General features: G+C 44.4%; 1 protein-coding gene across 3 annotated transcripts in view; it reads right to left on the bottom strand.

Annotated features, from left to right (window-relative positions):
* CDH4 (cadherin 4) overlaps positions 1-14,990 on the bottom strand; it is a 1,160,485-nt gene that overhangs the window by 221,423 nt on the left and 924,072 nt on the right. For all 3 annotated transcript variants that reach the window (XM_081948625.1, XM_081948626.1, XM_081948627.1), the window contains one exon: positions 4,161-4,316. In XM_081948625.1, coding sequence (XP_081804751.1) covers positions 4,161-4,316 — 156 coding nt within the window. The remainder of the gene's footprint in view (positions 1-4,160; positions 4,317-14,990) is intronic.

Below are 14,990 nucleotides of genomic sequence, written 5' to 3'. Positions count from 1 at the left end.
CGCGTCCATGTGGATGACACTGGGCCCGTTCCAACCGTACCTGTTGGAATGGGATCCGGAACCCACCACTGGGATGAAGTCCCTGAAGCAGTTGGGGTGAGCTTAAATGGACTCCAGAGGATGGTAGAGGACAGGAAGGCCTGGAGGAACGTTGTCCATGGGGTCACAATGGGTCAGACACAACTTTGTAACTAACAACAACAATTTTATAGGCAATTTGTAACGTATTTGGAAATCCAGATGGGTTAGAGGTCTTACAATATGCACCCAAAGTCAATGCAGAAGACTAAAAGCTGACTTCCTAGGCACAAGGGGAAATTCATTTTACAGCAAGAAGACAAAGCTTTCCACTAATGTATGAGAAACAATTGGTTTACAAAACCTTGGGGAAAGATTGGGCCTTAATGAAAGAACACATTTCCTCTGCATGCAGGAAGTACAAAAATCAATCACCTCCAGATTCACAGAATGACTGTGATTTGAAATCCTGGAGAGACAGAATGAATCACAATAAGTTATTCAGACTAGAACTGAATGTCTAAAGTTTGCAGTTAGCCAGCAAAACCTACACAAAATACAGTCTACAAATAGCCAGGTGTTAAGGTCAGAGGTTCATAAGAACAATCCAGGTATAACCAGAAGCCAATTCAGAAATCAGGAAGTCAAGCTAAAGAGAAATTGAGATTCTGGAAGTCAACGAAATGGGAGAATGATATAGGCAAGAATGATGGTGGTTGATTCTAGCAATTGAGTGGGATATGATATATTTATCATTGGTACTTACGACATATTTGTCTTTGGTTCTTCTCTGTTCTGCCTTTATTGCCACTTGTCATAATTTGGATAGGTTCAGGAAATCTGTTTTTCCTTCCCCTCCCTTTATTTGGATTCAGAGGTTCTATCTCTGCCTATCAACACAGATATATGTTGGATTTCATGGACTTGGAAGCGTTCAAATTCAAATTCTTCTCCCTTTCATCAGTTGGGCTGATCTGAATCACTCTTAAGTGGACAGTTATGCTTCTTGGACAGTGGCGGGATGCTGCCAGTTTAACAACTGGTTCAGTGAGCGTGCGCTTTGCATGCGTATGCCTAAAGCGCTTACACGCAGCGCTGAAAATGGAGCATTTAGAAGCTCAGCTGCTTACCTTCCGAATCAGCAGCGGTAAATAGAATAGCGGAGGCGGGAGAAATCAGGCTGTGCCACGCGATTGAGATGAGGTAGAAAACAGGAAATAAAGGACAGGATAGGGCAGGATTGGGTGGGTGGGTGGGGCCAACTGATCATTGGCACTACTGGTTCACCTGAACCAGTCCAAACTGTATGAATTCCACCTCTGTTCTTGGGCTTCCTTCTCCTCTGATTTTGATCCAAGGAGAAATCCGTATGAACTACGGTACTCCGTAGATGTGTCTATGGGAAGTTGTGTTTATGTTCTGACACCTTCGCAGACACCACGTGTCTGACTGAATTGGATGAACTCTGGTCTTATATGAACAGGATCATGGATAGGTGTTACTGGAATCCACACAACTTCAGTATTTCAAGTGCAGAACCATGGACAATGATGTCTATGGAGATTCCAAGTCATCCAGATCATGGTTGTCCCAAAGGTGCTTCCTCAAGAGGCAACTGGACTTTCTGTTTTTTTTTTCTTTGAAGACGTTTCACTTCTCACCCAAGACAGCTGAAGAAGATTTTTGGATGAGAAAAACCAGAAAGTCCAGTTGCCTCTTGAGGAAGCACCTTTGGGATATGGACAATGATGTCAAGTAGTCTAGTCAAATCCTTTGCAACCAAACTGTATAGAATTACTTTCATGTCACTGAATGAAATTGAACTAATATTAGCGTATGACATTGTTATAGTAGCCGGGAGACCACATTGCTAGTGCAGAGTGATACTTTGGCTTGCCAAGGTACCAGCAAAGGTGATATACTGCCAGTTCAGATCGGTTCACCCAAACCAGTAGTGGAAATCGTGAGTGGGCCCTCCCACCCACCCAGGCTCTATGCCGTCCCATTTAGGCACTTTTTTTAGCCAAAGCACATGCATGGAAGGCTGAGTGCATGCGCGGACGCGGCTCACATTTGTGAACTGTTAGAGAAGGCAAATACCAGCCCTGTTATAGTCCACCCTCGCCTGTTTTCCCAAGATGTGCCATAGGAGGGCAAGCTGGCTTTGCACCAGAGAGAAAGACAAGTGGCTCTTCCTGCAACCCAAGGGCTCCTCCCTTCCCAAAGCTGTCCCACAAGCAGGTGTTGCAACTGGGAATTTTCAGAGCCATCGGGAATCTGCCTGCCTGCACAGAGCACAGCTTGTCTTCCTACCCAAGTGGTGCCTAACCTATCTACTCACGTGTTTTCGAACTGCTAGGTAGACAGAAGCTGAGGGGAGTGAAAGGAGCTCACCCTGCCACGCAGTGCTAGGACTCGAACGGCCAGAACTGAGACAATCTCCAGTGTCGTTAAGCCACTGAACCAGAGGTGGTATTCCGCCAGTTCGGACCAGTTCTGGAGAAGCGGAAATGTTGAGTAGTTCGGAGAACCAGCAAATAGGCTGGCCCCGCCCCTGCTGCCTCCCAGCCTCCCAGCTGATCTTCTTTTGTTGCCCTGAACAGGAGAACGGGGCTGGAAAGCAGGTTAGCAGGATGAGGAGGGAATGGGGATTTTGCAGTATCCTTCCCCTGCCACGGCCACAAAGCCACGCCCAGAGAACCGGTAGTAAAAAAAATTTTTTGAAACCCACCACTGCACTGAAACAACCTGCCTCCTAAATTAACTGTTAAGTGGGTTCAAAGCGCAAAATGGCTGGAACATTCATTTTCTTTCTAACAGGGTTTTTTCTTTCAACACCACTCTCTTTTTTACATGTCTTTCCGCCTTCCTAGCACCTTCTCCTTCAGGAAGCTAGGTTTACTTTTGTCTAGGCTGGACATGATTGTTAGAAGGTGGTTTTAGAAATGAGTTCATGATGTGTCCATAATGTCTTCTAACGTTGCAGGATAACAGCAAAAGCAAAAAAAAGTAAAAAATCCATAATCCTGGGAAGATACAGTTTTGGTAAGGGAGTTCACATGAAAAACTTAGACAACTGCATTTCAGTCACATAATTTATAAACTCAGACAGTTTGGTTGCTGTATAATTCAGTGTGCTATGCAAATTAATACAATCAATTGAATGAAACAGTGAGCCACATGTCACCCAAACACAGCAAATAGCTGGCAAACTCACAGCTGGTAGACAGAGTTAAGAAGAAAATAAGAATAGAAATATAATACATGTAAACAAATGTAATCTAAAAGAGCCAAATTTGGAGTTATTGCAAAAATTCTTATATCCAAAATTTACCTGATTTGGTAATCTTATCTTGAATATTTTATAGGGCAGTAATTTACAATTATCCACACACTTTTTGTAATAGACAAGCAAATAAATACATAAAAATAAAGTTCTCCAAAAGCCAATAAGAGCGGCACAATAAATCTACTACCATACATATATAAACGTAGACACAATTCCGTCTATTTATACAGGTACTTTTATCATTATTCAGTCAACGTAGAAGGGTGTGCATATACAGTATGTATGTATGTGCGTGTGTACACATATAAATTTCTCATTAGATAATTTCTAGACCTTCAGAACTTTGCATTCTATCTTTATTATGACTGAGAAGGGAGGGAAAGAGGGAGGGAGGAAGGAGGGAAGGAAAGAAGGAAGGAAGGGATGGAGGGTAGGAAGAACAGTGAGGGAGGGAGGGCGGGAGAGAGGAAGGATGGAAGGTCAGGGAGGGATGGAGGAAGGCAGGAAGGAAGAACAGGAAGGGATGGATGGATGGATGGATGAAGGGAGGGAGGGAGGGAGGGAGGGAGGGAGGAAGGAAGGAAGGAAGGAAGGAAGGAAGGAAGGAAGGAAGGAAAGAAGGAAGGGATGGAGGGTAGGAAGAACAGTGAGGGAGGGAGGGCGGGAGAGAGGAAGGATGGAAAGTCAGGGAGGGATGGAGGAAGGCAGGAAGGAAGAACAGGAAGGGATGGATGGATGGATGGATGAAGGGAGGGAGGGAGGAAGGAAGGAAGGAAAGAAGGAAGGAAGGAAGGAAGGAAGGAAGGAAGGAAGGAAGGAAAAAATAGACAAGACACGAGAAGCACAAACTTACATGGTAGGATGCTCTTTCTTCTCTATCCATTGGACGGGTCACATACATTCTCCCTGACACGGGGTCAATGTTGAAGACTTCCATAGGGGGCTGGTCAGCTCCCACCCCTGTGATGCTGTATCTTATATGGATCTCACTGTCTTTGTCTGAACGAATCTGAATGAAACATTAAAGAGAAGAATGAATCAGAGAGGAACACAAGCCAAAGGGGGAAAATTGCTTGCAGTGACAATTGTTTCATTTATCATTAAATGTATTTGCCATCTGTCTCATGGATCATTCCCATCCATTATCTAAAAGACCCTTCATGTTGTCAAGATGAGGGAAAGGATTAACAGCTTCATCTCTCAATAATGCTATACCAATTTTGATAGAGGCCTCCTCCTGAAAAACGTGGTTTTAGAATGGTTTTAGCATCTTCAGTTCCATGTGACATGTAACATATGGTGGGTAATCAAATATTTCAATTGCACAGTGATTTTTTTCTCTCCTAATTTTCTCTTCCTGTCCTGGGCTTACATAACAGAATAACAGGGTTGGAAAGGACCTTGGAGGTCTTCTAGTCCAACCCCCTGCTCAAGCAGGAGACCCTAAACCAGGGGTGTCCAAACTTGGCAACTTTAAGATTTGTGGACTTCAACTCCCAGAATTCTGGGAGTTGAAGTCCACAAGTCTTAAAGTTGCCAAGTTTGGACACCTCTGCCCTAAACTATTTCAGATAATGGTTGTTCCCTCTCTTCTTAAAAGCCTACAGTGATGGAGCACTCACAATTTCTAAAGGCCAGCTGTTCCACTGGTTAATTGTTCTTACTGTTAGGAAATTTCTCCTTAGGTCTAGGTTATATCTCTCTGATTAGTTTCCATCCAGTGCTTCTTGTCTTGCCTTCTGGTCCTTTGGAAAATATATTGGCCCACCCTCTTCTGTGTGTTTTGATAACTGCCACTTGCACATCTCCTTCAAGGTCATCTCTGCAATCTCAGAAGTAACCTTTAGTCTCAGCCTAATATATCTTGATATACTTGTCCTCAATTACCCAATCCCCATCTAAAGTAATGCAAGCTTATGGGTGTAGAGTCCTGGCAATGACGTCAGGAGTTTCCCCTGAGTCTGCCAGCAACAGCCAGGTCGCGTCTGATTGGTCAAGACATGGCCTGGCTAAACGCGGGCAATCCCCGCATCCTGATTGGCCGCCCTGCCTGACAGCTACATATAAATAGCTGTCAGGCAGGGACAGCTCCCGCTTCTCTCCTGTACTTCGTAGTTTTTTGTCGTGTGCCAATAAACAGAGTTGAATTTGCCTCACGGCATCTGTCTGAGTTCCTGCCTATCTAACACTGGCGACGAAGGTGGGATCCAGCCGCCGCTGACCCACCACGCTTTCCCACCTCAGCAGAACCAGACATAGATTTTTTTTGTTCCCTTTTCCTTCGTCTCCGCGCATCCCTGAGGCAAGAGAATGGCTTCCTTGCCACCATTCGCACCGTTCGGGACTGCCGGGGAGACGTGGGAAAAGCCCCTCATAGCAATGATTTCCACAGGGTCACTACACACACTCAATGGCAGGGGTGTCAAACTCAAGGCCCAGGGGCCAGATCCGGCCCGTGGGGTGCTTAGTTCTGGCCTGTGGGCCTGCCGTCGAAACAGTGAAGAACTGGCCAGCAGTGCCTCTACCAGCGAAAAGGCAGCTTGGGAGGGCTGTGTGTGACCCTCCCGGGCTCCATTTTGGGCCTCCTGCAAGTCTCTGCCAATGAAAATAGAACTCTGGGAAACCATCGGGGCCCAAAATGGATCCTCGATAAGTGACATCTTGCTGGACATGCCCCCACCCCACCCTTGAGGTCTAACACAACCCAGATGCGGCCTCAAAGAAATTGAGTTTGACACCCCTGCTCTACGGTCTGTTTTAAAATTCTTCCTTCTCCAGAAAGATTGCAATGCTTTCTCCATGACAGACATCGATTGTAGGATATATATCAGTTATAATATATAAAGAACTGGAGTTCATATGCTGCATAGTTTAAGCTTTCCCCAAAGTGTTATCCCCAAGTTGGTAAAGACTGAAACAAATCTAGAATTCTTAGCTAAAATGGCCTCCATTTTGGAATTCTGGTCCAAAGGAAGCGAAAGGTGTTTGTACCAATAATGCTGTCAGAATGTCAATCAGAAATAACACCTAAACAAAATGGAGGCATGTTCAAATAAAACCAATCCCTCCCCCCCTCTTGTTATAGTTTCTAATTCCTAAAAAAACCCAGAGAGTTTTGACTTTATCTCTAGTTTCTTCAACCAGACAGTATTTTTCTCATCCTGTTGCATGCATTTTCTATAGAAAAGAAAACAATCCTTCAAAAAAAAAATCTGCCATTCCTGCTTCCAGCAGAGGTGAGGAAATAAATATATGGGTTAAGATGTAACGGTGTCAACCTTGAGCTATTGCCGTTTGACAAACTGAAGTTAATTTTCAGAGGGGCCATTTAAAGGAGTTCTTAGTTCAGGCTGAGCTATTTCAGAAAGGGGATCTGGATGGAAAGATACAAGGCAGAAATAAACAATCTGCTTTTACCCAGCTCACCACCAGAAAACTTTGGATGAATATTGTAAGGACAAGTCCAACATATCTGGAAAACCCTAAACCCCTGATGGTGAACCTATGGCATGCGTGCCTGAAGTGGCAAATGTGGAGCCATGTCACCTGGTACACGAAGCGTTGCCTATTCCTCTTTCATGTTTCTGGCGCACATGCGTGCATGATGATCAACTGCCCTTCGGATGTGCAGCAGTGCTGGGAACTGGAAGAGCTGGTCTTCCATTTTCTTGCATGGGCATGCGCGCTGGCCAGCTGATTGTTGCATGTGCATGCATGCCATAACTCTGGAGGACCAGCTGGCCGGTGCGCATGTGCACACTGGAAACTGGAAATGCATTTTTGGGTGCGCACATGCACCCTGGGCAGCACCTCTTCCAGACAAGGTTCGCCAACACTGCCCTAAACTGTGCTGAATTGGTAATTGTCATAAATGTTCAGAGTCGTATTTCTTATGTTGTAGAAAAAATGCATTATAATCATTAATGATAGGAAGGCATGTCTATGCAGGTGGTCCCTGACTTACAACCACTTGTTTAGTCACCATTTGAAGTTACAATGGCAGTGTAGTGATTTGTGAGTGTTTTTCACACTTACAACCATAGCAGTGTTCCTATGGTCATGTGATCAAAATTCAGCTGCTTAGCAACTCACTCATATTTATGACGGTTGCAATGCCCTGGGGCCAGGTGAACCTTTTTTGCGATCTTTTGACATGTAAAGTCAACTGGGAAGCCAGATTCAACTGAGCAACAACTGTGTAACGAATGTAACAACTGCAGTGGTTCACTTAACTACTATGGCAAGAAAGGTCTAAAATGGGGCAAAATTCACTGAACAAATGTCTCACTTAACAACAGAAATTTTAGGTTCAATTGTGGCCGTAAGACGAGGACTATCGGCGTTGTATTATAAAATGGAGTCAATTGCAGATATCTCAATGCTCTTTAAATTAGAGGAGCGTAAGTTTCCTGCACCAACATTTTGAATGGAAAACAGAAAATGCAAACCTTTTAAATTAGAACATTCAATAATGTATTTACAGATGCTAAGTGTGGAATTTAGTGGAAAATTTTTAATATAGTTGCACTTGATTACTCATTGAGGTGAACATTAAGTAACGTTAAGTATTATGCTTTGTGTGTGCGTGTGTAGGTGTGTGGGTGCATGTGTTTGAGGGCCTGAAGTGTGTTAAGTAACAGATAATGGAAATATTTTTAAATATCCTCGTGCCATCGCTTTTGCAAATGAGTTAAATGAGAGATTTCTGAGATTAAATTCTCAAGTAGCCCTCTTGAATATGCACTCAAATACATATTTCCATTTCAGCATGCGTGCTCCAAGCTCTTAAGGCTGAGAATAATTACTTCATTCAAATGTGGACAAGTAACTTGTGTAATAATCAGCGAGCCTCAGCAATTCCTTCTTGAATAAAATGAATGCATGGATGGGCGCCAACAGGAAAGAGGGCAAATTGGTGCGTGAATGCCGGCTTGGGAGAAATCAAGTGAAAATGCAACTGCATTGATAGTAGGAGTTGGTTCGATGCTGAGACTCAAGGGAGTGTGCAGAGAAGAGCAACAAAGATGATAAAGGTCTGGAGGCTAACTGGTATAATGAATGGTTGAAGGAGCTTGCCTATTGAAGAGAACGCTTGGTGGGGACATGCTAGCTATCTTCCAGTACTGTTAGGTCATTTTTAGACTTTTAGGCCAAAAGATTGTAGGTCAAAATTAAGACTTAGAGGTCATTTAGTCTACTCCCTGCTCAAGCAGGAGACCTTATGCCTGTGATGGTGAACCTATGGCATACGTGCCAGAGGTGTCACACAGAGCCCTCTGTGTGGGAACACGCGCCATCTCCAGCTGCTCTTCCAGATTCCGTCAGGCACATGTGCTCAGGACAGCTGGTCCAGCATGCATGCACCCTGGCCGGTTGCTCTCTTCCAGGTTTTGGTGCGCATGCATGTGTCGGAACCCTGAAGAGAGCAGCTGGCCAGGGCGCATGCATGCCGGACCAGCTGGCCAGCATGCATGCACGTGACAGAACACAGAAGATCAGCTGGTCGCCGAATGCATCCGGCACTCTGGCGTGCACTCCAGTTTCGGCATTCAGTGCAGAAAAGGTTAACCAGCACTGCCCTATGCCATCTCTGATAGATGGCTGCCCACTCTCTACTTGAAAGCTTCCAGCGGTGAAGCTCCCACAACTTCCGAAGGCAACTTCTGTTTCTTTGGTTGATTGTTCGAACTGTCAGAAAATGTCTCATTTCCAGGTTGAATCTCTCCTTGATCAGTTTCCATCCATTGTTCCTTGTCTGGCCTTCGGGTGCTTTGGAGAATAGCTTGACCCCTTCCTCTCTGTGGCAGTCCCTCAAATATTTGAAGACTGCTATCCTGTATCCTCTGGTCCTTCACTTTACTAGACTAGCCATGCCCAGTTCCTGCAACCGTTCTTCATATGTTTTTGCCTCCAGAGGCAAAGAGAAGAGGTCGGTTGATTTATTCTCCAAAGCACCAGAAGGCAGAACAAGAAGTAATGGGAGGAAGCAGTGGCGTAGCGTGGGTTGTCAGCACCCGGGGCAAGGCAAGTAATTTGCGCCCCCTAAAGCGAGGGCGGCCCGACTGCAGCTGCCCCTGGGTCGGCATCAGTCAAGTAAGGCTCTCCATGCTGGCCTCCTGCCTTCCTCCCGAGGAGGAGCTCGAAGGGCAGCGGGAAAAGGCTCGACTGAAGGGAAGCAGGTGCCGCGGGGGTGGGAGGCGCACCGGGCGCTTCGGGAAGGCGCCGGCTTCCCGGGGCGCTCCAGGCAGAGCGGGAGGACGCGGTGGCGTTGCAGCGGCGGGCAGACGGAGCGCAGCGCAGCGCCGCTCTCCTTCGGCTCCGCCTGGAGCGCCCCGGGAAGCCGGCGCCTTCCCGAAGCCCCCGGTGCGCCTCCCACCCCCGCGGCACCTGCTTCCCTTCAGTCGAGCCTTTTCCCGCTGCCCTTCGAGCTCCTCCTCGGGAGGAAAGAGACGGCCACAGTCCGGCAAAGGGCGGCGCAGGGCGAGTCAGGGCGCCCCCCCAGATGTTGCGCCCGGTGCGGCCGGCCCCCCCTGCACCCCCCACGCTATGCCACTGGGAGGAAGCTTGTTAAAGAAATATTTAAACTAGAATTAAGGAATTTTTTTTTTGAAAGTGAGAAGAATTAATCAGTGGAATAGCTTTCCTCCTGGAGTTGTGGATGCTCTATTACCGGGAATCTCAAGGTGCTTTTTTCTTCAAAAGGCAACTGGATTTGAGGAAGAAGAAGAAAACATTTTGCTCCTCATCCAGGAAGCTTCATCAGTTCCATCCCCCTGCTACAAGAATTGATGAGAAGTGAAACTATCTCCTCCTCCTCCTCCTTCTCCTCTCCTCCTCCTTCTCTCCCGCTCTCCTCCTCCTCTGATTATATGCTCTATATTTTTCCCCTTCATATATTTTCGGCTGCAAAAAAAAAAATTCATAATTCTATGGATTAATTATTCTGACTTCAGCCCAAGGGAGTTGAAATACCATCAAATATATAAAGCAAATGTGGTTGTTCATTTTTGCTTTTTATTATCTATGATTCTTTTTCTTCCATCATGCTTCAATGATTTCATTCTATATTCCTCCCATCCAGTTTTTTTTTCTCCCTTCTCCATACCCAGACCGATTTCCCCAGCTCTGGAGGATATTCTGTCCGCATTTAGCTTTAAGACATGGCAGGTTTTATTCTCTTGGAAGTTTCCCTCCCCCCTCTCCCTATTCAATATTTTTGAGCTCATGCCAAAGCTTTGCCAGAATGAAACAAATCAATTTGGAACCCGGGAGTCAACTTTTTTCCTCCTGTTTTTTATTTATCCTTGCTTGGAATAGACTCCCACCAGGATTAAATGACTAAACGCTGCTACCTTCCCACCAAAGGTGGTTCCTATTTTTTTCTATTTGAACTTTTACATGCTTTCAAACTGTTAGGTTGGCAGAAGCTGGGACAAGGAACGGGAGCTCACTCCATTATGTGGCACTAGGGATTTGAACCGCTGAACTGCTGACTTTTCTGATTGACAAGCTTACAATATTTCTTTTTTTAAAAAAAAAAAAACACCCCCGAAATGTTTTTTTTCATGGGCTTCTGGAAAGTTGCTTTAACATAATCCTTAGTTATTACTTTCAATGTTGCAGAGCAGGGACGTTCTCTTGAATTACAAATCTAAGGCACGAAATTTGACAACTGGACAATGTACATCGATTCTCCATGCCCTTATTATAGCTACACTGCCGCTTTGGAAAAATAAATGTCCCTCAATGGATGGAAGACCTGTATATATTTACGGCCTACGAACAGATTGCCTACAGATGTAGACCTTTTGCATGGATAAATGTAATGGATTGTGGGGCTCAATTATATAAAGCACAGTAGGTTAAAAAAAAGCATGATAGTAAAATAAATGTTATGCACACACACATGCACACATACCTGAATAGTTAATTATATATAGAACTGCAACACTAACAACAAGGTGTGCTCCTGTGATGGCGAATCTATGGCACATGTGCCAGAGGTGGCACGCAGAGCCCTCCCCTGTGGGCATGTGCACCATCACCAGCTGCTCGTCTGATTTTTGGCACACACGTGTGTCGGCCAGCTGGTCTTTGCGGGTGCCAGAGCTCTGGAAAATGGCCTGAAAAACAGCCAAAAAACCAGGCCGTTTTCCGGGTAATTTTCCGACTGCTTTTCTGGCTGTTTTCTGGACTGTTTTTGGCCCCCAAACAGTAGAAAAACAGCCTGAAAACGGTCTGAAAACAGCCCAAAAAAAAAAAAAAAACCCAGCCAAAAAAACCAGGAATGCACGTACCAGCAGCTGATCTTTGGATTTCTGGTGCTCCAGTGCCACGCAGGCACACATGTTCCAGTTTGGACACTTGGTGCTGAAAAGGTTCGCCATCACTGGTATACTCTATGCCAGGGGCTCAAACTTTCAGAAATGGAAAATGCCATTGACATGACAAGTGACAAGAGTGTGACCAAATTAAAAGTCTTCTCTCTTCTTCTCTCTTCTCCATGACATAAAGACGGTTCTAGTGCAGGAGGTCTCCAAACTTGGCAGCTTTAAGACTTGTGGACCAAGCTGGCTGGGGAATTCTGGGAGTGGAAGTCCTCAAGGGTTAAAGCTGCCAAGTTTGGAGACCCCTCTTCTAGTGTAACAAAAGCTATTACAGTGGTAAGGGGAATCTAAACGTTAAATCAGGAAAAAAAAACATTCCAGGTATTACATTTTAGTCTTGTAAAGTTTTTGGGTTCAGTGCAGGGATGGGTTCCGGCCAGCACTACTTCTGGTTTGCTCGTGTGTGCGTTTTGCATGCCCGCGCTTCCCACGCATACACAGTGCAATTAAAATTGTTCTGCGCACGTGCAGAACTGAAAAACAAGATGGCGGTCCCAACAGGGGAACTGGTTCGGGATGTGACAGGCCTGGGTCGCTGCCGGTCCCAGTGACCTAGGCTGCCAAACCACTACCGGTTCGTCTGAAACGGTCCGAACCAGTAGGAACCCAGCACTGGTTCAGTGTGAAACTCTACATGCCCATATATTAAACGAGAGTACCTGTTAAGGTCGCTATTGTGGGCTCCTTGGTGCTCTCTGAATTGCTTGTTTTCTTGCAGACATTTCCTTACCCAACTAGGTAACGTCATCAGTGCTAGAAGGGAGTGGGATTTGTTCTATGTTTATATACAAGTGGCTTGCCCTGCTGTGTTGGTGGCAACGTTGTGGTATTCCTTTATTAGGATATTCGTGGTTCCTGGATTGGGGTATTGTTTACTGATTGATGGTCTGATATTAAGGTCTCCTGGGACAGCCCAGGTTTATACAAAACACCTGTCAAACTGATTTTTTCTCTCTTGATCAGTGACATTGCACAGAGAAAGGAGAATACTTATGGAATATAAAAGGCTGCATTAGACAAATATTATAACTACAGATGGCAGAGGCTATCTCCAGATCTTAAGCATCAATGATGCAAATGATTTTGGTATCCAAAAATCAACCTCGCCTTAAAAGGAATTACTCACATGAACAAAACTCCTTGCATGCCCACATATCGTATCAACAAAACCAGAGCTTATTTAATGTAGACAGAATCCAGATGTGCACATGAAATACAGACAGACATTCATAAATTCAGCTTAGCACGTTCAAACGTCTTTCCCTGCCTAATTTTAGCACAGGCTCTCACCATAAGAATTAATTTGCAAGATCATATTGAGTACTAAAAAATCCAGGGAAAACCACTAGGCGCCCCATAGGGAATGTCCCAGAGGAATGCTGAGTGTTTAAGGAAATCCATAGAAAGACTGCAGAGAAGAGCAACAAAGAGGATTAGGGGACCGGAAGCTAAAACATATAAAGAACAGTCGCTGGAATTAGGCATGTCTTCTTCTTCTTGTGCCATATCCGTCATCGGACATCGGCGATCATGGTTATCCTATTTTTATCAACAGCACAAAAAAGTGCTGTTGAGTTTTGCCCAAATCAGTCTCTTAGATTTTGAAGCCATGATGTTCTTCTGCCTGGACCTCAATTGCCTTCAGAAGGACTGGGAGTGACATGATAGCTGTCATCCAATAATTGAGGAGGTTGTGACAAAGAAGTCAAGTTATTCTCCGAAGTGCCTGAAGGCAGGACAAGAAGCAATGGATGGAAACTAATCAAGGAGAGAAGCAACTTAGAACTAAGGAGAAATTTCCCAGAACAATGAATCAGTAGAACAGCTTGCCTCCAGAAGTTGTGAATGCTCCAACACTGGAAGTTTTAAAGAAGAGATTGGACAACCATTTATCTTAAATGGTATAAGGTTTCCTGCCTGACTAGGGGGTTGGACTAGAAGACCTCCAAAGTCCCTTCCCGCTCTGTTATTCTGTTATATTTTTTTGCATGCCTAGATAAGGTAACTGCTGAATGTGGCTGTGCGGTGGATACATATATCGAACAAATAGAAAACATTTTGAGTTTTTCTCCCTGTCTCATGATGTTAGAATTTGGAATCTCCCATTGAAACTAATGGCTCATTATGGGATACGTCTAAGGGTTGAAAGGATTTGATTAAAGAGGTAGTGAGGAGAGCTTTCCAACCCCCCCCCCCTATTTTATTCAAACTCTCACTAAAACACATTAAAACCACTTTCATTTTTCCAGCCTCACGCTTTTGCAAGTATAATTTACAGCTCCTAATTGCTCCGCAGACTAAATGGACATTCCCCCCCCTCGTCCCCTTGAAATAAAGACAGTACTTCCAAAGTACGAGTGAGAGCACTTTTGCAATAACTTTTATCATCTTCCCCAACACCGCCACCATCATTAGGCGTTACCAATCCAATGAAGTCCTCCTTTATACAAGAACAGAATTAAATTGGAATTCAGTGCTGTTGGATGGTATTAAAGGGGAACTGGATGAATTCAGATGAAACTGAGATGTCAATGGCTATTAATCTTGATGGCCACGTGCCATCTCCTCACACAGAATGTTGGATTAATTGGCTATTGACTGAAATCAGCAGAACTTTTAGGTTTTTTTTTTTTAATGAAATGGGCATTTTTGGGGGGTGGCTGAAATTATCATCTTGCTACTGAAAGGAATTTCTCTCTCTCTCTCTCTCTCTCTCTCTCTCTCTCTCTCTCTCTCTCTCTCTCTCTCTCTCTCACACACACACACACACACACACACACACACATCCTCAACCAATCCTGTTTTTCTTCAACAGAACAGCTTTTAAAAACTGACATTTTCAGCAACCTACCTAAATTAAAGATTAACACATAGTCTCAGAAATGGAATTGTTGTCTTTTTGCTTGTAAAGCCTATGCTTCATCACACCATACTTTTAACAATGTTAGAAGATGTTACATATTCCCATTGCTATAGGGGAAAGTGTGATAGACGTCCATACATAAAATGTTCATGTTTAAACCTCTATAGTTTTTATTTTTTAAAATAAATCTAGCGTATATTTAGCCTATTTGTATACTGTTGTAATCAGGGAATGACTCCTGGTGCAATAGCTGTGTGATGCATATCATTCATATTTCACATTGTTACTTCATCGTACAGTTAATTTAAAATATAAATCGTATGAATTCGTCTTTCTGGTAATTTCGTTTCATTCCCTCCATTTTTTCTAACTTTGCGGGTTCTTTAAAAACTAGTAAGATTTCCCCCCCCCCCCAGTCTGTTCTTCTGATTTC

This window comes from Natrix helvetica (assembly GCF_964273705.1).
Source record: "Natrix helvetica genome assembly, chromosome: 3".
NCBI classification, from domain to species: Eukaryota; Metazoa; Chordata; class Lepidosauria; order Squamata; family Natricidae; genus Natrix; species Natrix helvetica.
This window is presented reverse-complemented; position numbering and strand designations above follow the sequence as displayed.